The 25,051-nt window shown below is 36.2% G+C and overlaps 2 protein-coding genes across 2 annotated transcripts; one reads left to right on the top strand and one right to left on the bottom strand.

The window, feature by feature from the left end:
- Positions 1-1,336: 1,336 nt before the first annotated feature.
- ldha (lactate dehydrogenase A4) lies at positions 1,337-13,388 on the top strand. Its single transcript, XM_067380476.1, has 8 exons — positions 1,337-1,456; positions 4,618-4,752; positions 6,622-6,739; positions 9,848-10,021; positions 10,148-10,321; positions 10,397-10,514; positions 11,195-11,318; positions 12,254-13,388. The coding sequence occupies exons 2-8, from the start codon at positions 4,624-4,626 to the stop codon at positions 12,416-12,418; spliced, it is 1,002 nt and encodes a 333-aa protein (XP_067236577.1). The 5' UTR covers positions 1,337-1,456; positions 4,618-4,623; the 3' UTR covers positions 12,419-13,388.
- Positions 13,389-13,533: 145 nt separating this feature from the next.
- On the bottom strand, positions 13,534-25,000 carry tsg101a (tumor susceptibility 101a). Its single transcript, XM_067380475.1, has 10 exons — positions 24,477-25,000; positions 22,311-22,398; positions 22,166-22,231; positions 21,922-22,085; positions 21,636-21,762; positions 20,023-20,080; positions 19,753-19,847; positions 16,567-16,769; positions 15,195-15,434; positions 13,534-15,048 (listed from the first exon to the last, which is right to left on the bottom strand). Exons 1-10 carry the CDS (start codon positions 24,516-24,518, stop codon positions 14,959-14,961), a joined length of 1,173 nt encoding a protein of 390 aa, XP_067236576.1. The 5' UTR covers positions 24,519-25,000; the 3' UTR covers positions 13,534-14,958.
- Between the last annotated feature and the right edge of the window lie 51 nt (positions 25,001-25,051).

The following is a 25,051-nucleotide window of genomic DNA, read 5'->3' as shown; positions in this document are numbered from 1 at the left end:
TTCAGTACATGGAAAAGACATACATTGAGTTTCAAACCCCATTGCTTCCTCCTTCTTATGTAAATCTCATTTGTTTAAAAGACTTCCAGAAAACACATGGATCTCAACATAACACAGACTGTTACGTAACAGTCGGGATCATTAATATGTACGCCCCCCCAATATTTGCATATATACCAGCCCATGTTCAAGGCATTAGACAAGGAAAGGCAGTATTTACGTCTGGATCTGTGCACAGACAAGGTAAGCAAGCAAGGACAACAGTGAAAAATGGCAGATGGAGCAATAATAACTGACATGATCCATGATAGCATATTTTTAGTGATATTTGTAAATTGTCTTTCTAAATGTTTCATTAGCATGTTGCTAATGTACTGTTAAATGTGGTTAAAGTTACCATCGTTTCTTACTGTATTCACGGAGACAAGAGCCGTCGCTATTTTCATTTTTAAACACTTGCAGTCTGTATAATGCGTAAACACAACCTCATTCTTTATAAATCTCTCCAACAGTGTAGCAATAGCCATTAGCCACAGAGCATAGCCTCAAACTCATTCAGAATCAAACGTAAACATCAAAATAAATACTTTACTCACATGATTCGAAGCATTCATACAGCATGCATGACAAACATCTTGTAAAGATCCATTTGAGGGTTATATTAGCTGTGTGAACTTTGTAAATGCACTGCAATATAGTCGAGAGCTTGTGTGGCAGGGAGCAGGCGAATTAAAGGGGTGGCGTGCTGCCAAAATCAGTGTATAGTTAATGATGCCCCAAAATAGGCAGTTAAAAAAATGAATTTAAAAAAATATATATGGGGTATTTTGAGCTGAAACTTCACAGACACATTCAGGAGACACCTCAGACTTATATTACTTCTTGTGAAAAAGCATTCTTGGGCACCTTTAACATGTAAGGAGACCCGCAGTGTATGTAGATAGAAATGACTCAATCTAAGGCTATAAAAACATAACAGTTCATTATGTAAGGTCTTTATACACCACAGAAAATATAATTCTGTATATTATTTTACATTTCTGTCAATAGATCCTCCTAAAAATTACACATGGCACCTTTGATCCTTTTGTATTATCATTACAAATAAATAATGAAATAACAAGTGTAGGCTTGCGCTGAACATTACAGTACATCAGTATGTTTTGTGACATAATCAAACATGTAGTAGGTGAAGAAATGCAAACTAGTGTAATAAAACCGTCGCACGTGAAGCGCTGAGCCACATCCGCTTCCATGACGCTTCCCCAGATGGACGTGACTTCCACCACGTGGCACGAAATCACGCCCATCTGATTCATATGCAAATGACGCGACTGTAGCGTGAGGGCGTTCCGTGCTTTATAAGCCGCGCAGCCTCTTCCTCACAGCACCAGTGCGGAATAACTTCACTGCCCAGTCTACTCTGCATTTCACAGTAAAATAACAGCATCTACAGGTAAGACACACAATGGCACTATTTAGTTATATAAAACACTTTAGATAAAAGAAAGGTATTTAAACGCAGAATATTTGGTGTTGGTTATTTTCTCTATAATGTATATAGTTAAAATTATATTGAATCAATATATGGCATTCTTCTTATCATTAGGATGTATATTTACTGTAGCACGCAGAGATATGATGCTGAACGCAACGTCTGCTCTTGCAGTCTAGCTGATGTTACATAATCGTCGATGCACATCATACGCAACAGTTTACAAATGAACCTGCATTTTCACTATTTGTGAGTTCAAATACGACCTGTTGCGGCTTGTTTTCAAATAAAGCTTATGATTAGGTATTAATACAGTTACATTTACAAGCATTTTAGTGTATAGGGGAGCATATGACTGAATTCTGTTATAGATGGTCATTCAGTCAATGGAGCCTACGTGCTTCAAGAAATCCTCAACATGAACACATCAGATGCACTTCACTTCTTGCTTCCCTAGATGCAAAGGATTCTGGTACTTGTGGTTTTAAGGGTGCATTTAGGGACGCCCGGATGCTTTAGTATATAAAAGTCCCGATTTGCTCAATTTGTGCGCGAGATGAGTCAATATTTCATTCAACTCGTGTAGAATTTCCCCATTTATGGTCTCGATATGATTCGCCCATTTTGCGTCATCTTCACACCGGCCTCTACCGGGAAAAAAAGATTTTAAAGTACTGTATTAAAGTGACGAGACTCTACTGAGAACCCAGCAAACATTAGTGACGTTCAATGACCGCTGAAAACGTCCCTGCCGTCTTTGTTGAAAAATAGTTACAAAATAACTGTTGTGTATCTGAAATGTATCTGAATGTATTTTTAGGAAATGTTCTGTGTTACATATTTTTACCGATTTATGCCGTCCCAACCAAGACTATTGTGACCAGGGACATGATGTTCCCTCAGACCAATGTTTGCTGGGAATCATGATTAGGAATAATTTGAAGTAAAACATCCGGGCACATTACGGTAATGACATTTCTTTGTGTATTACGGTAATGAAATATGGATAAAAAGGCTTTATAAAACGTTTTCTTTACATAATACCAACTGTAACTCTGAAAATGTTCTAATTTGCTCAATCTGTGCACAAAATCAGTCAATATTTCAATCAGTTTGTGTAGAATTTCCCCAGTTATGGTCTGGACATGATTAGCCCATTTTGCGTCAACTTAACACTGACCTCTACCGGGTAAAACGATTTTAAAGTACTGTAAAGTGACGAGACTCTACTGTGAATCATCATTGGGAATAATTTGAAGTAAAACATCTGGACACATTACGGTAATGACATTTCTTTGTGTATTACGGTAATGAAATATGGTTAAAATATCTATATAAGATGTTTTCTTTACATAATAACAACTGTAACTCTGAAAATGTTCTAATTTGCTCAATTTGTGTGCGAGATGAGTCAATATTTTATTCAGTTTGTGTAGAATTTAAGAAAAAAGATGTTAAAGTACTGTAAAGTGATGAGACCTTACTGAGAATCGTCATTGGGAATAATTTGAAGTAAAACATCCGGACACATTACGGTAATGACATTTCTTTGTGTATTACGGTAATGAAATATAGTTAAAATGGCTATATAAGATGTTTTCTTTACATAATAACAACTGTAACTCTGAAAATGTTCTAATTTGTGCAAAAATCAGTCAATATTTCATTTAGTTTGTGTAGAATTTCCCCATTTATGGTCTCGACATGATTCGCCTATTTTGCGTCAACTAAACACCGACCTCTACCGGGAAAACAATTTTAATGACTGAGAATCATCATTGGGAATAATTTGAAGTAAAACATCCAGACACATTGTGGTAATGACATTTCTTTGTGTATTACGGTAATGAAATAGGATTAAAAAGGCTTTATAAAACATTTTGTTTATATAATACCAACTGTAACTCTGAAAATGTTCTAATGTCCTCAATTTGTGTGCGAGATGAGTCAATATTTTATTCAGTTTGTGTAGAATTTAAGAAAAAAGATGTTAAAGTACTGTAAAGTGATGAGACTCTACTGAGAATCATCACTGGGAATAATTTGAAGTAAAACATCCGGACACATTACCGTAATGAAATTTCTTTGTGTATTACGGTAATCAAATATGGTTAAAATGGCTATATAAGATGTTTTCTTTAAATAATAACAACTGTAATTCTGAAAATGTTCTAATTTGCTCAATTTGTGCGCGAGATGAGTCAATATTTCATTTAGTTTGTGTAGAATTTCCCCATTTATGGTCTCGACATGATTCGCCTATTTTGTGTCAACTTAACACCGACCTCTACCGGGTAAAACGGTTTTAAAGTACTGTATGAAAGTGATGAGACTCTACTGAGAATAGTCATTGGGAATAATCTGAAGTAAAACATCTGGACACATTGTGGAAATTACATTTCTTTAAGTATTACTGTAATGAAATATGGTTAAAAAGGCTTTATAAAACGTTTTGTTTACATAATACCAACTGTAACTCTGAAAATGTTCTTATTTATTGTAAATAAATAAATGCTCATTTACTCCATTCATCAGTGCTTGTTTTACAAAACCTCTCAATGACAGGCATAATTCATTAAAATGTTTAGTTTTTATAGTGATGTTTAGTGATGATCTGTGGATAAATGACTACAGACAGACATTATAAATCTCTGAAGAGCTTGTGTTTGGACTGCATATGTTGAATGACGTGTTTATATCATGAGCAAGGGGCTCTAAGGTGATTTGCTTATCCTCTTTGCATTAATGCTGCAGATCCCTTCTTCTACGTGCCTCTGTGCACACAACACTGCAGAGGCTGGTTGTGGGGGGATGAAAATAGCACTTTGCTCTTTTATACACATTTTCCATTACTACACTTGACAGGAAGATAAAATGGCTTCTCAGACCTGTCTCGGGGATCTCCCTCCCTTTCACATTTTGAATGTGTCAATGAGAGAGACCCCAGGACAGGTTTGAGAAGCACTGTCTTCAGTCAGTGCAGTTGTTTCAAAATGGCACCTTTTTATTAGAAGCAATTCAGGTTCACATTACCCATAGTTTCCCACAGAGCATTGATCCTAAAAGCTAATGAATGATGCATTTAAAAGACAGAGTGACTCATGAGATTCTGTCCCCTGTAGCTAAAGATGGCCTCTACAAAGGAGAAACTCATTGCTCACGTGAGTAAGGAGGAGCCCGCCGGGCCCACGAACAAGGTGACTGTGGTCGGTGTGGGAATGGTTGGAATGGCAGCCGCCATCAGCATCCTTCTCAAGGTCAGTGAGGTCACTGCACTGGATAAACACTCACCACGAGATGAAGAACACATTACTATTACATAACGGACAACATTCATGCTTGGCCATTTAAAATGTTTAATAAAATTGAAAGTAATTTATTTTAAAATAATTTGTTTTAAAATAAATTTGAGAAATTAAAATACATTTAGTAAGCAAGGACCTTTTTAATGATCTAAATGACAATTTTATTTTAAATTAAATTTAAAATAAATTTAGTAAAATTAGACCTTTTTTAAATGATCTAAAAGACAAATTTATATTAAAATAAATGAAGAAATTAATAATTTAGTTTAAAGTAAATGTAGTAAAAATTGACCTTTTTAAATTATCTAAATGACTAATTTGTATGAAAATAAACAGAGAAATATTGGACCTTTTTAAATCTAAATGACTAATTTATTTTAAATAAATGAAGAAATTAATTATTTATTTTAAAATAAATTTAGAAAATTTTACTTTTTTAAATGATCTGAATGACAAATTTATATTAAAATAAATTAAGAAATTAATAATTTAAAGTAAATGTAGTAAAAATTGACCTTTTTAAATTATCTAAACGACTTAATTTGTATGAAAATAAACAGAGAAATATTGGACCTTTTTAAATCTAAATGACTAATTTATTTTAAATAAATTAAGAAATTAATTATTTATTTTAAAATAAATTTAGTAAAATTTTACTTTTTTAAATGATCTAAATGACAAATTTATTTTAAAATTAAGAAAATAATAATTTAAAGTAAATGTAGTAAAAATGGATCTTTTCAAATTATCTAAATGACAATTTTATTTAAAATAAGTGTAGAAATCAATAATTTATTTAAAAATAAATGTAGTAAAATTCAACCTTTTTTAAATTATCTAAATGGCTAATTTATTTTAAAATAAAAAAAAAAATTAATAATTTATTTGAAAATGAATTTTGTAAAATTGGACTTTTAAATGATCTAAATGACTAATTTATTTTAAAATAAATGTAGTAAAATTTTACTTTTTTAAATGATCTAAATGACAAATTTATTTTAAAATAAATAAATAAATTCAATAATTTATTAAAAAAATTGTACCTTTTTAAATTATCTAAATGTCTAATTTATTTTAAAATAAACTGAGGGTTTGAATCTGCCTCACAACATTTCCCAATATGGTTCCCTCATCATTTCCTGTCATCTCTTTACCATTCTTGTAAAGAAAATGGAGAATGGAAAAAGATATTTCACTGATATGACTATAACTCATTTATATCAAAATCTTTAATAAACGTTTGTATTAAGAGTTAAACAATAACTATGTGCCAGCAATTTTAACAAATTTGTGAAGGTCCAAAATAAATCAAATGCAATGTTGTGCCCACTCTTTCTGTTTCCTATTGCATGTGAACAAAAAAACAAACAAACAAAAACTAGGAAATGAAAATGTCATACTGATTCCCATATCTTCCTTGAACCATCAGGAACCACAAGCTGCTATGGCTCAAGTAAATAACACTGGCTTTGAAAGCTTTCCTGACCTTTGAACGTAAAGCGATTTCTGAATGAGAAGGAGGGCCTTCAACCTCCGCCAATATTAAACATGATCTCTGTATCTGGAGACTTAGCAGACTTTAAGAGTCTGCACTCTTCAGCTCTCTTCCTTTTTCCATTGGTGTAAAATGCAGTTGCTGAACCTACAGAAGAAACAATCTTTTAAATATTAGAAAACGTAGTGGTACCTAAATCAAACAGGTTCAGACTCATGACCTTAAATAATACAGTTAATCCCTAAATGTAAAAGTTAATCTACCAATGTCTAAGCAGCCATTAATAGTGTCTAGGATTGTTTATCTCAGTGCATGTGTTTGTGCAGGATCTGACTGATGAACTCGCCCTGGTGGACGTGATGGAAGATAAGCTGAAAGGAGAGGCTATGGACCTGCAGCATGGAAGCCTCTTTCTCAAGACACACAAGATAGTGGCGGATAAAGGTCAGATTTCATAATCAAACGTTAAAAAAAATGTGAGGGGGGGAAAAGTAACAGAATTTATGATTGATGATAAGGAGCAGACAGTGAGGTTGGTGCTGATAACATACCATTGAGGTGACCTAGATTCGAAATTATTATACTATTTATGTAAAAATAGAAGTAAAATGTTACAATTCAAAGCAGCATTCAAGGGGCTGCAGCGTATTTCAGTTAAAATGTTTCAAAAAGCAAAGATGATTTTTATTAACAAAAGTGATTAATAACTTCTTAAAACCCCTCAACACTGCACATTTTAAATGTCTCTTGTCTTACTTTTTCCTCACAATTGCAAGCTTGCAATTCTGACTTACTTTTTCAGAACTACATGATATAAAGTCGCAATTGCGAGTTATAAAGTCACAATTGTGAGATATAAACTCGCAATTTTGAGGAAAAAAGTCTTTTTTTTTTCCTCAGAATTGGACTTCACAACTCACAGTTGCAGGTTTACATCTCACAATCCCTCAAAAGGTCAGAATTGCAAGTTTATATCTTGCAATTCCGAGAAAAAATGTCAGAATAGTGAGATAAAAAGCTGTAATTATTTTTAAAAAACTTTTATTCTGTGGTGGAAACAAGCTTCCATACTATAGGCAATGAGCAAATAGCACATACTCTCTGTGCCTTTGTGAGAGAAAAACTCTCCATACCAGCAGGTGGCAGTAGACTGTATTCATCATTCAACAAGGGAAATGAACCGAAGATGAAACATGATAAGAGTCTTCTTTGTGTGCCCTCTTGACTTCATAGTTTGCTTGCTTTCATCACTTCGGGAGTTTTTTTGTACACTAGTTCGCTAAGTTAATTCGGGGGTGTGTTTCCCAAAAGTATCATAAGCCAACTCTGTTTGCAATTTCTGTTGAACTCTGTTGGTAATGACAGAACTTGTGACCATAGTTGTTTTTGGGAAACGCACCCCTGAGTGATCTCTCACCGACAATATCTGCCACCAATTCAACCTGCTCAATCATCCGAAAGGCCTCCACCGGCAGTCCTGCTAATGCAGACAGTGTGAAACACACAGGAAAAAATAAGACTGACAGATTTTCACCAACTTTGGCTCACTCTGCATTGGCTGACTGTCAGCTTGGTGTGTCACAGCCTTAACAGAAAGAAGTTTATTAACACGAGAAATGATTTTGAAGCCAATCTACTATAAATGCCTATTCACGCCAAGAACAAAGTAAAAACAAAGTAAACAAATGCAGACGAAAGAGCCAGAAAAAAAGAGCTGGTCTCTGGTCCTGGCATGCAAATCATATTGTTCAGTGATTTCCAAATGAAGAAAGAAAAAAAATGTGTTAACTCATTATGGATGGACAAAATTTCATTTTTCGTCTCTGCATCATAAGCATAAATTGATCGTAACCATTGGTGCCAGTGCTTTCTACCATCTACTAAAGGGTTAGTTTAACCAAACCCGTAACACTTTTGTTCATCTTCAGAACACAAATGAAGATCTTTTTAATGAAATCTGAGAGCTTTCTGTCCCTTCATAGAAAGCTATGCAACTACCACTTTAAACACTTCAAAAAGATCATAAAGAGATCGTAAAACGAATCCATATGAATTGAGCGGTTTAAAATTTTCTGAAGAGACACAATCGCTTTATATGATGAACAGATTTAATTTAGGCTTTTATTCATATATGAACATTCATCAGCTCACATCAGTTGTGGTAAACGGAAGCTCAAGCATGTTTGCTTAACGTACAAGTAACTATGAGGTTCATTATCGTGTGTTACGCAGCACGTTTGAGCTTCCTCAAGAACCAATGAGGTTCATTCTCGTGTTACGCAGCATGTTTGAGCTTCCTCAAGAACCAACGAGGTTCATTCTCGTGTTACGCATCACGTTTGAGCTTCTTCAAGAACCAATGAGGTTCATTCTCGTGTGTTACGCATCACGTTTGAGCTTCCTCAAGAACCAATGAGGTTCATTCTTGTGTGTTACGCAGCAAGTTGAGCTTCCTCAAGAACCAATGAGGTTCATTCTCGTGTTACGCATCACGTTTGAGCTTCCTCAAGAACCAATGAGGTTCATTCTTGTGTGTTACGCAGCAAGTTGAGCTTCCTCAAGAACCAATGAGGTTCATTCTCGTGTTACGCATCACGTTTGAGCTTCCTCAAGAACCAATGAGGTTCATTCTCGTGTTACGCATCACGTTTGAGCTTCCTCAAGAACCAATGAGGTTCATTCTTGTGTGTTACGCAGCAAGTTGAGCTTCCTCAAGAACCAATGAGGTTCATTCTCGTGTTACGCATCACGTTTGAGCTTCCTCAATAACCAATGAGGTTCATTCTCGTGTTACGCATCACGTTTGAGCTTCCTCAAGAACCAACGAGGTTCATTCTCGTGTTACGCATCACGTTTGAGCTTCCTCAAGAACCAATGAGGTTCATTCTCGTGTGTTACGCATCACGTTTGAGCTTCCTCAAGAACCAATGAGGTTCATTCTTGTGTGTTACGCAGCAAGTTGAGCTTCCTCAAGAACCAATGAGGTTCATTCTCATGTTACGCATCACGTTTGAGCTTCCTCAAGAACCAATGAGGTTCATTCTCGTGTTACGCAGCACGTTCGAGCTTCCTCAAGAACCAATGAGGTTCATTCTCGTGTGTTACGCAGCACGATTGAGCTTCTGCAAGAACCAATGAGGTTCATTCTCATGTGTTACGCAGCACGATTGAGCTTCTGCAAGAGGTTTGTTCTTGTGCACCAAGCAGGTTCAGTTAAGCTTTTGTTTATGTTCGCTGATCAATGATAATAAAAGCCTAACTTAAATCTTTTCATCATATAAGGTGAGTCTCTTCAGAAAATTTAGACTAAACCACTCAATTCATATAAATTAGATTTGTGATCTCTTTATGAACTTTTTGAAACATCAAAGTGTCAGTTGTGTAGCTGTCTATGGAGGGTGAGTAATTAATGATAGATTTTTTCATTTTTGGGTGAACTAACCCTTTAAGCTTGGTCTGAACAGGCCTTGAAACAATGTTTGAGAGAAATCCAGTGCCTTTCTCTCAAAGCGTGAGATCATTCCAAAATTGATCATTTCATGTGATTTACAGACTACAGTGTGACGGCAAACTCCAAATTGGTGGTTGTGACTGCTGGAGCCCGTCAGCAGGAGGGTGAGAGCCGCCTGAACCTCGTCCAGAGGAACGTCAACATCTTCAAGTTCATCATCCCTAACATCATTAAGTACAGCCCCAACTGCATCCTTCTGGTGGTCTCAAACCCAGGTTTGTAATTTCACAATGACTGTCGATTGAGACCAGGACCGGCATTGAATGTCCTTTGCTTTCAATGATTGTAGTTTGATGGCGTGTAGCCTCGGAAAACGTAAACCAATGTTCTTTTCTCTTCAGTTGACATCTTGACCTACGTTGCCTGGAAGCTGAGCGGTTTACCCAGGAACCGTGTGATAGGCAGCGGCACAAACCTGGACTCTGCTCGTTTCCGTTACCTGATGGGAGAGAAGTTGGGCATTCACCCATCTAGCTGCCATGGTTGGGTTGTCGGAGAACATGGAGACTCCAGCGGTGAGGACCGTAAAGTGCACAATGAATACAAACTCCTCTTCATCAGAAAAACTGAACACCCTCTTTCTCTTTTAGTTCCTGTGTGGAGCGGAGTGAATGTGGCTGGCGTGTCCCTTCAGAGTCTGAACCCTGACATGGGTACAGATAAAGACAAGGAGGACTGGAAGAGCGTCCACAAGATGGTGGTTGACAGGTGAGCCAACTAGACATCCATACAGTGGTTTAGTACTTGTGCTAATAATCATCCCAGAAGGACACAGAAAGGCTTTAAGGCAGGAACACACCAAGCTGACGGTCGGCCATCGGGCAGCTTTTGTTCGTTGGCCGACTAAGTCCTCGTTGGCTTTTTTCCGGCCGATTTGACATGTTGAATTGGTGTCGGAGCTCATGGGTACATTGGGCCATCTGATCATTCTGATTGGCTGTGCAGCTACTGCCACCTGCTGGTACGGAAAGGCATTTAATCTTGCGCAGGCGCAGAACGGACGTGCTACTTGGCCGTTGGCTGTCAAGCATCGGTTTGGTGTGTCAGGGCAACTTTGGACCCAGACGCTGCCAATGTGAGCCAACCCCGCAGTCTGCTTTCGTCGCCACTAGTTCATCGGCGTCGGCTTGGTGTGTTCCTGCCTTAACAGTTGTCAGTATAACACCATAAGTATTATATTACACTGAATAATTATCAATAATGTTCCTGCCTTTAGAGAGAGGCCGAATGTTTAGAGTCATCTCTGTTTGTTTGTATATGATCTGTAATAAATGTATACTATATGTTGCCATTAGAAAGCCTATAAATCAAGTCCTTGCGTAAATGTGTTTAGTCTGGACTCGTGGTTGTTTATGTGTGTTTAACATAAATCTGGTTTGCTTTGGCAGTGCATATGAGGTTATTAAGCTGAAGGGTTACACTTCCTGGGCTATTGGTATGTCTGTAGCTGACCTGTGTGAGAGCATCTTGAAGAACCTACACAAGTGTCATCCAGTTTCTACTTTGGTCAAGGTGAGATTCTCATGTTTGGTTCTGGGTGACCAGCCATCTTCATTAACTAAATATTGCGAACCATATTTTTTCTAGTATGGAGAAACAGAACAAAAGTATGTACATATATAATAATAAACCACTGTCTAATGACAATATAGGCAACTACCTTCTAAGGCAGTGTCCTATTTTGCTAACATTTTACATTAGCATGTTGCTAAGCTAACAATCTTATGTATGGATCTGAACAATTCTTCATGGACAGCAAATCCTACAAGTGCCACAAATAGCTCAACATGTGTAGTACATTTGTTTGCATTTGTGAGTACATGGAACTGTTCTATATTCCTTGCATTGTGACTGAATATACTTAAATTTACTGTTCCTACGTCATAACTAGGATAGGGGTAAGATGTTGGGGGTGACGCATTACAAGTAACTAGGGTCGTCAAAAGTACCGACTTCAGTACCAGTACTGAAATTCTAAAAATGTTACGATACCAGCATTTCCCCCTAGCATTTTGAACGCTGTTGAGCGGGTTCTTAAACACCTTTGATTGGCCAGTGGGTTCATGCACTCAACAGATATGTCCCCAACACTGGTCATTAACTTAGCAACATGCTAACCTCAAACTCTGTTGGAAACTATTGCAGGTTGAGTTTTCAAGTTTTTTTTTTCAGTTTTTAATGTTAATTTTAATCGACTTTCCATCGACTGTCTACCATTTTGGACAAAATGCTTCTCAGAGTTTGTTGTATTGCATTCTGTGATTTAATTCTCTTTGAAAGGTACATGCCATGCTGCTTAATATTAGGTCAAAATGTGGCATCTACTGTATAAATGCACAATCATTTTGTTTCAATCATCTAAAAATGGTGGCTAGGTGCCAAGCTTGGAACACAGCTATAAAATACCTACAGAGCACCATTATTTGACATTTGTTGTGTATTTACAGGGAATGCATGGTGTGAACGACGAGGTCTTCCTCAGCGTGCCTTGCATCCTGGGTAACACCGGCTTGACAGATGTTGTCCACATGACCCTCAAGCCAGACGAGCAGAAACAGCTGGTGAAGAGCGCTGAGACCCTGTGGGGCGTTCAGAAGGAACTGACCCTGTGAAACGCCATTTTCTCCAAAATGTAGCCAGTGTCACAAATTTCAAACCTCACTGCCTATCTGTCTCCTGACCTCATAAACCTTACTGCCTGTAACCATTAGATTTCTCCAGTCTCAGGCCTTTAGATTGTAACTCTCCTTATTTTATTGGTTTTAGCTGCAGAGGAGAAATCGTTTATTCCTGTTGCCTTTACAGAGATCATCACCCTTTGTAAAAGTTTGTGTCTGTGTGCGTACTATTGTATTTTCAAGAAAAAAAGCACTTGTGAGCAAGACGATGTGCAATTTGAGTCTATTTTATTCCGCTCTGAGGTCAGCTAGCATTCCGTTCTTATGTCACGCTATTGATAATTTCGCCAAGACCAACACATAAAATCTGACCTTTACAAAATTTACGAAATATCATTTTGTGAACAATGTAAAATAAAACGGTTCAAAAATCAGCTCATTTACAAACCTGTCAATGCATTGAGGTCCATTGACTAACATTGACTTTGTGTGGCTTTGAGCTCAACCACAAGTGCACTGGATGTCTACCAGGAAAAAGCACTTACACACACACATATACATATATATATATATATATATATATATATATATATATATATATATATATATATATATATATATATGGGAATAAAACTAAATTTATTGTCTAAGTCTAAGCAGAATTTATTTTAAATTATGGTATAACAAAATCATATTGAGGTGTTAACTTTTTGACTGCTTGTAATTGGTGTAAGTGTACACCTTGTGTGTCAGCTGGAAACAAAATGCTGTTGTCAATGTATTTTCTTTTTTCTGTTAGTGTTTGTCCACAAGAACAACAACGCACTAGTGGTAATACCAAAGTCTCTCAATATCTATAGTCTTTGGTAATACACAGCAACGGTTATAGCTGTTACTTGAAGCGTGTGATTGTACAATTGAGACACAGTCCGTAACCGAATAAACATTGTGACTAACTACAAAAGCTGCTTTTCTGTCTCTTTGTTCTGTGTTTGTCCTCTATGCTAAATAGACATAATAGGTGTACAGAAACAGTCAATCTATAGTTCTACCCCAAGGTCAAAATACAGTGTAGTACAGTGGCACCTGCCAACCATTTATTACGAACACTGATATGAAAACATGAAACAATTGCTGACTATTCACAAATCTATCATGATTAAAGATCATGTTCTTTTATTTGATCTTCTCAACATAATCTACAGCCTGGAACAAATATTAGGGGGTAAAGTCTCTCAGAAACAGCAACTCAAACTCAAGCAAATCTAATTCACATCCCAAAAGTGCATTAAAACAATTGACTGCAAAGCAACAGGTAAGATCTCCACACACACACAAAAAAAAAAAAGTCTAAAAAGAATTAATTTTAAAACACATTTGGAAGAATAAACAGTGAAAATTGAAAGTACAGTACAACAGTTTATAGCTTTTCAGTTTTCAAATGTAACATTAGTAACAAACCATACTAAATGATTTACAGTTATAACATCATAACAAATCTGGAACACCAAATAGTTCCCAACTGTGATGAGATAAATAATAAACTCGGCAAAATAAATGTAATAAAATTGAAATATTGAACCATAAGTCATAACTTATGTAACTTCTCCATAAGGTGAATCCCATAAAAACTCATGAAATGTCATATTTTACCCCAAAATAAAAAAAGGAATAAATTACATTTTGCATAAAGTAAAGTCTATTTTTAGATAGATATTCTGTATTGTGATATTAAATATTTTTCCCCTCCAATTTTCACTTTCAAGAGAGAAAAAAAATATTGATAAAGATAAAACACAAATTAAACATCTTGTTTACGTTACTGAATTTAAATGATGCTGATTTTAATTGAAAAAAAAAGTAATCCAAAATGTCTGGACTGGAGGAGATTTTATTACTGTATTACAGCAATCACAATAAGACACTTTTCCTCATTACGGCAACAGGAATTTTAGGGCGTAAATAAAAAAAGTACATAAAAAATCATAACGGTCCTAAAAATAGGTTTCATCTTTTTATGCAAAATGTATGAGTTCTTTTTTAATTATTGGGATGAATTTTCCTGTGATTCACCTAAGTATGGAATATGACAATATTTTGTAACAGTGCCTGAATGAAAATAGGAGTTGCTATTCACAACTGAGAGCAATCTTCTCATATATTTCCTGGGGATGTCACATTTTAAACGTATCACTCTGTACAGTTAATAGCAGTAGTATCTAAAGCCAAAGACCCAAACGCCTGCCAGAAGCTCAAATGAAAGAAGGAACGTAATGTCTCTGACGTCTCATTTACTTCTAATTCTCAGGACTAGTTTTTACCTTCTAGAGTTCAAATATCGTACCTGATTTGCATTTTGCTTTTTCCAAATTAAGAAAATAAAATCAGGGAGGTGTACAGTAGCTAAAATTCACACAGAAGTAAAATATCACTGGTGAACTCCCGCTGACATACCACAAAGCGACCAGATCAGAGTCTGGGTCATATGATCAGAGCTGGAGTGTCGGAAGGAGAATGTATTGGTAGCGGCAGGGTCAGTAAAGGTCACTAAGTCCAGCGGTCTTCCGTGCTTTCTGCATGAGCGCTCGCAGCTGGAACTGTTTTCGGGACAGCAGACGCACATGCTGAGGACAAAAATGGGACCGGGGGGGGGGGGGGGGATGTCAAGCATAACATTGCCAGGAAAAGTCAATACAGGACAACAAATGGCAAAACTTTTGTTCTCTGAGCAAAAAACTAAAACCAAAAAGAAACAGAGGGATGAACAAACCTTGAGAAAGACCTCCAGGTCGATGACTCCTCTACGCAGGGCTTCTCCCAGGTAAAAGATGGTGTCCTCTATAGCGTTCTCCTCTGCATACAGGTTCAGGATCTGTTTGTAGAGCGGGGCTGTGGGTATGATCACGTCATCAATGTCATTGTTTTCTGATTGGTTCTCCATCTTCTCCAGAGCTTCACTCAGTTCCTCGTCCTTCTTCTTGAGGAGCTCAATGTTTCGGTCCACCTCAGCCTGAGGGTGCACATACCACAAACACACATCTAACTAGTGTTGTCAAAAGTACTGACTTTGGTACTGACATTTCTATAATGCCCCTTTTCACAAGATAATGTAATAGATGTAATAGAAGGTTCTGGTGTCCCCAGAAAGTGTCTGTGAAGTTTCAGCTCAAAGTACCCCACAGATTATTTATTTTACTTTGTCAAATTTGCCCCTATTTGGGTGTGAGCAGAAACACGCCAGTCGGACACTGATGGAGAGACTCAGGAAGAAGTAACAACTTTTAGAATGAAACTGGGCGTTTCTGAATGGTTAGTGGATAAATTTATGTAGCTGCTGTGGAGTTGATTCAACTCATCCACTAGCATGTGTCGTCATGTTAATCTTTGGTGCAAATCCAGAACCTCGTTTGTGAAGCAGTCCGGTGTAAAATGATGGCATGGTAACAACACTCTACTACAACTCTTCCTCTTCTCTAAAGCTTCTTTGTTGTGTGTTCCTGGAGGCAGGGTTTATGTAAATTTAGGGGGTTGTGATGTAACCAACACGAGCTTATAGTAGTCCCTAGCAGCCCTTCTGTAGAATTCTTTTAAAGAAAATATCTCCCTTTGCATTGAACTTTGAGCGGTGTTACTTTGCAGATGTTGTTAATGCTCAAACAGCAACATTACACACCAACTAAAGTTAAAAAATTGAAATCATAATCAAGGACCCCTTTAAAAATGTGACGATACCAGCATCGATTCTTAAACACCTCTGATTGGCCATTGTGTTCACGCACTCAACAGATATGTCAGTGATTGGCTACAATGCTTCAAAAACATGTTGTAAATAGACACCTTTGACGTTCCCGAATGTTACTGTTTACAACATGTTTTTGAGGCGTTAATCATTGTAGCCAATCACAGACATATCTGTTGAGTGTGTGAACACAATGGCCAATCAGAGGTGTTTAAGAATCCGCTCAACAGCACTCAAAATCCTAGAGGGAAATGCTGGTAATCGTTACATTTTTAAAATTTCAGTACGAAGTCGATACTTTTGACAACACTACATCTATCATGCTTCTACAGAAACTGTGTGATCTCAACGCATAATTTGGGAAGATCAACCTTCCCTATAGAATAACTGTAAACATTCTTACCACTTCTTGGTCCAGGCGGGACACCATGTCTTCCAGCTTCTGGTGTCCTTTCTTCAGGTCTTCCTCTGTCCTCTTCAGGGCGTCCAGCTCGGCTTGCGCTCTGTCCATCTCCTCCTTCATTCTCCAGCGCAGTTTATCGCTCACAGCGGAGATTAGTGACGCTCGGATGGTATCTTCACCGATGGTACCATCACGACTTGGACCTGGAGGGAGAAGACAGAGACACAAATTTAGTGCCACAGTTCTTATAGAAATTGTTCAGAAACTGTACATTTTCTGATTCAAAATACTTTTGAGTTAACTTTGGTAGAGCTGGACGACAAACTGAATATTCATGATACATTCGAGATTTTGCTGCCGTTAACAGTAGAGCATGGCACTATCAATGCCAAAGTCATGAGTTTGATTCTTAAGGAATCCATGAATTAATAAGCGTAAGGATTTGAGTGAGTTTGACAACGACCAAATTGTGATGGCTAGACAACTGGGTCAGAGCATCTCCAAAACTGCAGCTCTTGTGGGGTGTTCCCGGTCTGCAGTAGTCAGTATCTATCAAAAGTGGTCCAAGGAAGGAACAGTGGTGAACGGACGACAGGGTCATGGGTGGACATTGGGTGCAAAGGCTGACCCACGTGGTCCAATCCAACAGATGAGCTACTGTAGCTCAAATTGCTCAAGAAGTTAATGCTGGTTCTGATAGAAAGGTGTCAGAATACACAGTGCATCAGTTTGTTGCGTATGGGGCTGCAGATCAGTCATGCTGACTCCTGTCCACCGCCGAAAGCACCAATAGTGGGCATGTGAGCATCAGAACTAGACCACGGAGCAATGGAAGAAGGTGGCCTGGTCTGATGAATCACTTTTTCTTTTTCATCACGTGGATGGCCGGGTGTGTGTGCGTCGTTTACCGGGGGGAAACATGGCACCAGGATGCACTATGGGAAGAAGGCAAGCTGGCGGAGGCAGTGTGATGCTTTGGGCAATGTTCTGCTGGGAAACCTTGGGTCCTGCCATCCATGTGGATGTTACTTTGACACGTACCACCTACCTAAGCACTGTTGCAAACCATGTACGAGTTTGAGGTGTTAACTTGGCCTCCAAATTCTCCAGATCTCAATCCAATCAAGCATCTGTGGGATGTGCTGAAAAACAAGTCCAATCCATGGAGGCTCCACCTCACAACTTACAGGACTTAAAGGATCTGCTGCTAGCATGGATATGTAAAATATAAATGTTTTATGTTTTAACTTTACAACATTCCACTGTGAAAACAAAAATTTTTCTCCATTATTACATAAGTTGTGCCCCAGAAAATGCCTGCTGTCAGTGAGCAGCTCGGCTGAAACGTTTTCATATCATCTCAGCCATACCGAGAAACTCAGTGTGATTATAGACTCACACATTTTGCATAGCACTGTAGTTAATGTCATGGTTCAAACCTAATGATGAAAGTTCCCTGGGACTGATATCCACTTCCCACTCTTGCCACCCTAAATATACACACTAGCCTCTCTGTCAAACTGGATGAACCAAGTCCTTTGACCTTTACCAGTTCAGAATCTAATTACAGGCCCAACCTTTCAGAGCGCTCCAACAAAGTCACTGTAAACTAGTCATGGAGCCAGGCAGAAGACCAGAGGTCAGGGTCAAGACAAGGCAGAGATAGATGGGTAGAGTGAATATAAAGGGCGAAGTGTGTTGTACTTTTATGAAACTGACATTAACATGGTGTCTCATGTAACTCAGGGTAGCCTGTGTCCAATATGTCCAATATCTTATTTTAGATAAACTCCCAATACTGCAATATACTCTTGACAACTGAGTAAAAGTCTATTTAAAGAATTATATGTTATAGAAAGTGTAGTTAAAGAATGAGCATCCTGTATGTGTTATCAATTCAGATTAACTCAAATTCAGATTGAACTCTTTTTCTTGGAAAAAATGCCAATTCATATGAACTCACATTAAGATTGAATGGTATTAATCCAAATTCAGAGTAAATGCTACAAATTCAAATTAATTCAGCTTCAAAGTGAATACCAATTAAGTTTAGCTCCGATTCAGATTCAGTGTTGCCAATTCAGATTAACATGCATTCAGAAAATCAATGTTTAATGATTTAGATTAACTCATATTCGTATTGAATGCAGCCACTTTAGATTAATTAATTTAGATTCAGATTGAATGCTGATAATTTAAATACAGAGTAAAGGCTACCAATTCACATTAACACAGATTCAGATTGAATGTTGCCAATTCAAATGAATTCAGATTCAAACTGAATGCTACCACTTCAGTTTAGCTCAGATTCAGTATTGTCGATTCAGATTAACTCAGATTGAGACAGAATGCCACTAATTCAGATTAACTCATAGTCATACTGAATGCAGCCAATTTATATTAACTCAATTTTCAGAATGAATGTTGCCAGCTCAAATTAATTCAGTTCAGTTTGTCTCTGATTTCATATTCAGTGTTGCCAATTGAGATTAACTTGCATTCAGACAGAATGTTCAGTGATTTAGATGAACTCATATTCATATTGAATGCAGCCAGTTTAGAACAATTAATTTAGATTCTGATTGAATGCTGATCATTTAAATACAGAGTAAAGGCTACCAATTCACATTAACACTGATTCAGATTGAATGTTGCCAATTCAAATAAATTCAGATTCAAACTGAATGCTACCACTTCAGTTTAGATCAGATTCAGTGTTGTCAATTCAGATTAACTCAAATTCAGACAGAATGTTGATAATTAAGATAAACTCAGTCATACTGAATGCAGCCAATTTAGTTCAGTTTGTCTCCAATTCTGATTCAGTGTTGCCACTTCAGATTAACCCAGATTCACTTTAAATGTTGCAAATTCTGTACTGTTGATTCAGATATACTTTTTGCCTTACTTAATGTTGCCACTTCAAATAAACTGAAATTGAATGTTGCCAATTAAGTAACTCACTTACTCAGATGCAAATTCACATCAACCCAGATGCAGAGTAAATGTTGCCAATTCAGACTGAAACGGAGCTAGGAACAAGTCTGAAAAATTACATCTGAGGCCTACAAACTGAAGCTTATAAAATAGAATCCATATTGCTTATTCCAGGGTTACTCCGATTTGTGTGCTAAAATGATATATGAAGTAGTTTAACTCCAGAAATGAGCAAACATGACAACTCACCCACAGTAGTGACAGGAGTCTGGGAAGTATAATGTGCAGGACCACCTGTGGCAGGATAAGCATTGCCTCCTGGGTAAGGGTAACCTGGGTAACCACTGAAGCAGACATAAATCATTATATAACCAATTAATCACACCCTCTAATTACAACACAGCCTTTTAAACCATGTGTTTTCATATCATAAGTGTTGGGGAAAATATTAATGACTTTAACAGGTTTATTAATTGTTTAGGCTGTTTCATGTGATATTTGGTCAGACTGAATCATTACCATGGGTTTGGGTTGGGCCCATAGGGAGATACTGCTGGCATTCCTGGCATATAGGACTCTGGAAGGAGAAGCAAGACACAAAACAAATACTTTAATATGCACTGATGGTGCAGGGAGACATCTGCTGTTTATAACAGGCATTACTTTGGGAAAAAAAAGGAATGGTTAAATGATCATGTGAAGCTTATTTCATATATGAACAATATGAGCTGAAAAAATAAATATTTGATAATGCAATCTTAAAAAAATTTACATTAAGTTTTTCTCATAACAGATTCAAGTATCTATGTTTTACCACCATGCATTCTATAAGGATATATCACCAGGTTAAGAAATGTCTGTATCCTACTGCCAAAACCAAAAGAAAAAATTATAATTTGGGGGGGAAAAAAGTCTATTATTAGTACCATTAATATTTTTTACTGTGACATTATTTTTATGCCATCATTTATATTTATAAATATATTCAGTACAACAGATACTGTTGTGTTGTATAGTACCATGTATACTAGTTATAGAACAAAGACTGATATTATGCAATGATCATACAATCCTTACTAATAGTGATATGAAAACACATTTTAGGCTTAATATTAAGAAATGTGCATTGTGTATTAAAGGATTAATTCACTTTCAAATTAAAATTTCCTGATAATTTACTCACCTCCATCATTCAAGATGTTCATGTCTTTCTTTCTTACTGCCCTCCACAGGTCAAGGTTTGAACTAAATTGTCATATTCAATATGTTAGAGCAAGTATATAACAATTAGTTCAAACTTTAACCTGTGGAGGGCAGTAATACACTTAGCAGCATCTACACTGCTGGAATTCTAATAGAGAAGAAGAAGAGAGCTAGTTCAAGATGAGCATTTATTTTTAAAACTTATATAATTTTTTTTTTTTTTTAGAAAATGAGTGATGGTTTCTCTAGATAAGACTTTTATTCCTTGTCTGGGATCGTGTAGAGCCCTTTGAAGCTGCACTGAAACTGTAATTTTGACCTTCGACCAATTGGAGGCCATTGAAGTCCACTATAAGGAGAATAATCCTGGAAAGTTTTCATCAAAAACCTTAATTTCTTTTCGACTGAAGAAATAAAGACATGAACATCTTGGATGACATGGGGGTGAGTAAATTATGAGGAGATTTTAATTTGAAATTGAACTAATCCTTTAAAGAAATACACCAAATAAAGTTTAATTAGAATATTTATATCAGTAAGTCTCAAGTGATGAGTCAATAAATATGTTAATGGATTTATAGTATACTAAGTATGAAAAAAAAAAAAGCATTTTAAATATATTTTGGTGGAAGTTTTTTTTCACTAAGAAACTAACTTAAATAAATACGAATACAAGTATATGAATATAAAAATATGAATAAGTATATAAGTAATAATAAAATAACACTCATGTATACTTGCAATTGTATGGTACAAATGTACTAAATAATTTATCATTACATTAATGAGAAAATCTGCAATCTTGACCTTCATTTTCTTTATATAAATAATATAAATTCTCATTTATTTTATTTATTTATTTTTTTAAACCTGTCCATATCACTTGGAAAATGTTTTGTCATGTTTTCTGAGATTCCCTCTGTGCTTACGGTTCGGAGGTCCAGCTGCTTGGAAGGCCTGGTAAGGAGGTTGTGTGGTGGGTCTGGAGAAAACAGGCGGCTCCTCACCAAACACAACAATCATGACCTGGATAAGCCCGTATAGATCTGACTGAGGCTAATGGGCAAGAAGAAAATCATATAAAAGTTGAGTGAGAGATTTGATATGCCCCTGGTGGCTAATTTCCATTTTATTTTTATTTCTTTGTGAAACAAAGACATGGGGGGAAACATTGATATTAGGATTAAATCATTTGTGTGCTGGATTGAGTCGTACGTGTTTCCACTCATGCAGGTAAGGCAGGTAGATCTTGCCATTGGCATCAATGTGTTTGCCGGTCTTGATCATCATCGCACTGGTGGGCTTCACAAAACATATAGGAGGATTGTAGGGATACGTATCCAACAGCCACAGGCACACGGGAATATTGTACACATTCCCTGAGACAGGAAATCAAGAATAGTTATACATGTTATAATGTTGCTTTCATCTTTACACTTTAAACACTTCTCTAACCCACCTCTATAACTAACTGGTACAGTTCCTGTGAGGCTCATCAAGTCTCTGGATGATCCGTCATTAAACACTGTGAAAGAAACATCAGTTACTCATGAGAAACTCAAAGAAGAGATCTAGAAAATGAAGATAGGATGAGAGAAACTTACCGTACGCATCCATAACTGGTTTGAGGTCTTTGTACTGAGAGATGACGTTTGTTATCTCTCGGACAGTGAGATCTCTGTACTTGTATTGCTGAATATAAAAAAATACACTAATATGAATAACCAAACAATCTGATTAACAAATTATTGTCTCCATTATATAGCGTTATCACAATGAATTGTGTGAAAATACGGTGAATCAACATGACATTTCAAACTATTTAAATGCGCATTCAATAATGTAATAATGTTTGATGTCATTAACGAAAGTTATTATAAAATATTAATATAACTATTTTGACATTTACCTTAAAAAGGTAAAACATTATGAAACCGCCCAAATCCAATATGTCAATTATTTTAGTACATCTTATATAAATACAAATAAATAACCTGCCTAATACAGTAGATAAACTGAACTTTAAAGTTTAAAATGGTGTCTTGGCATTTAACTGAAATAAGTACGTTTAAAGGTGCACTATGTAATATTTTCTGTCTGCCAGAGGTCACTAGAGGTGTATTCAAAACAAAGGTGTAACTTGATGGTGCCAAGTTTGAGCACTGAATCTTGGGACATGTGGTCTTCACCTCATAAGCCAGTGGGAAAGAATTGGGATAGGACTCGGGCAGAAATCATGTTCATGGATGTGATTATTAACGTTACTGTAGTATGAAGCAGAGCAGGAGCGAGTGTTGTGGGAGCTGAATGAGGAGCTGGAGCGGTTGTGAAACACACGCCTCACGAGCAGCGGGACTTTTATTAGTCGGCGGCGGCGCTTCCTCTTTTCCGGTCATGAGTATGAGGTAACGCAGCTCTGTTTATCATATTAGATACATTTGAGTGTGTTGAAAATGTTATAACGTTACTCTGTGCGTTCGTTCGGTGGCTGCTGTGAGACACTGTTACACACTGCAGTAGGATAGATCGATTTTAGTATATCATATCAAATGCTGGATGGCTTGTGTTGATAAATGGCATGCAATTCATTTTAAAACGTATTGTATGATGGAGAAAATTCTGTATTACTGTTACTAAATATAAAGCTGTATCTGATTATGCTATGTTAGCTACTTGACAAAGTAGTGTTTGTCTCTGAGGCATGGTAAAGCAAAATAAATCAAGAAAATTGATTTAAACAATAAGAGTAAACATGTTGAGCTATATAATGATTAATTTTCTGTCTATAAATATATCAAAACAGTTGTTCCCTTGTCTATTAAAACATGTAAATATTAAAGCGTCTTTGGTGTTTCTGGTTTCTACAAAATAAAAGCGGAAACCGAGGGTAACGCGGATATGACACAATTGACAGGCGACTCCTCACACGTCTTGGTTAAAATTGCAATTTTCTCACGATTTACAAACAGTTGCAAACATTTGGGATATTGTAAGTACTCAAGTGAACAAAATATATAACACTGGCCTAGTGATTTTTGGATATTTTACTGCAAAATTTCTACATATTGCACCTTTAAGTTGAAGTACTAAAATTAGCCTACTCAAACTAAAAATGAAATAAAAATAAAGCTAAAAAAAAAATTATATTATATATATATTAATATAAACAATGACAAAAGCCACATACAAAATTCAAAAGCATATAAATATTACTATTACTAAAACTTAAACTAAAACGAAACTATAAAAGTAAAAGCCAATTGAAAATATTAATAAACATTATAATAGCAAATTATTAATACTAAAATAACACTGCTGAATACTTGCAAATGTATGATACACATTAACGGGAATCAGAAAATCTGCAAAAGATATCTTGATGCTAAATTTAATTTTCTTTATCTTTTCTTATTTTATAACCGTCTCCTTTATAATGCCTTATTGCAATGAATTGTATGAAAATATATTTAATCAAGATGACATATACTAAATGTACATTCAACAATGAACTGGTAAGTGTAAACATCTTTCTTACTAATATCATTAATGAAAGTTATACAATATGAAAATATTGACTTTAAAAAAACACCCAAATCCATTATGACAACTATTTCAGTACATCTTATATAAATAAAGACAAAAAAAACTGCCTAATACAGTCCATAAGACATTATTTTACATTTTAACACAATAAATATCAAATACATATCATACTATTCCATATGACATTGAAATAACTATTCAAATGAGAGCAAATGCGCAATACAAACCTTCAGCATCTTTTTCAGAGCTCCTTCGTTGACAACAGCCATGATTTATTATACAAATATAAGAAAACACACAAATAAAAGAATAAATGTGTGAAATTTATGAATGTGTCTCAGCTCAGGCCAAAACACTCAAACAATCCCTAAACAATCGTATTAACGCCTGCTGTGTGACACAAACACACTCTAAACACCTTTAAAACTCATTAATATAATCCAAATTATAGCTATTTAACGAGATTCCAATAAACACAAGTAAAGTCGACTAGCGTTCATCTCGACGAAGATAAACAAGACGAAGGATACGAGCGTCAGTACAGCGACAGAGTTTCACTTCCGGTGGGAGTGTGTCGGGTTTTTCAAAAGAAAAGTCTGTTCATCATAACAAATGACAAACATTTATAATTCGTAAGTCATCATTCATAATGTATTATATTCATTAAAAATAATATAATGTGTATGCTCTATTTTATGGACTTTCTTTTTTCTTTTTTCTAGGTTGGTTCACATTTTTTAAACTCCACTGCCGTTTAAACCTCCACAGACAATCCAAGACTTGATTCATTTAAACTACTTTT

Source organism: Chanodichthys erythropterus, chromosome 24 (assembly GCF_024489055.1).
Source record: "Chanodichthys erythropterus isolate Z2021 chromosome 24, ASM2448905v1, whole genome shotgun sequence".
NCBI classification, from domain to species: Eukaryota; Metazoa; Chordata; class Actinopteri; order Cypriniformes; family Xenocyprididae; genus Chanodichthys; species Chanodichthys erythropterus.
This window is presented reverse-complemented; position numbering and strand designations above follow the sequence as displayed.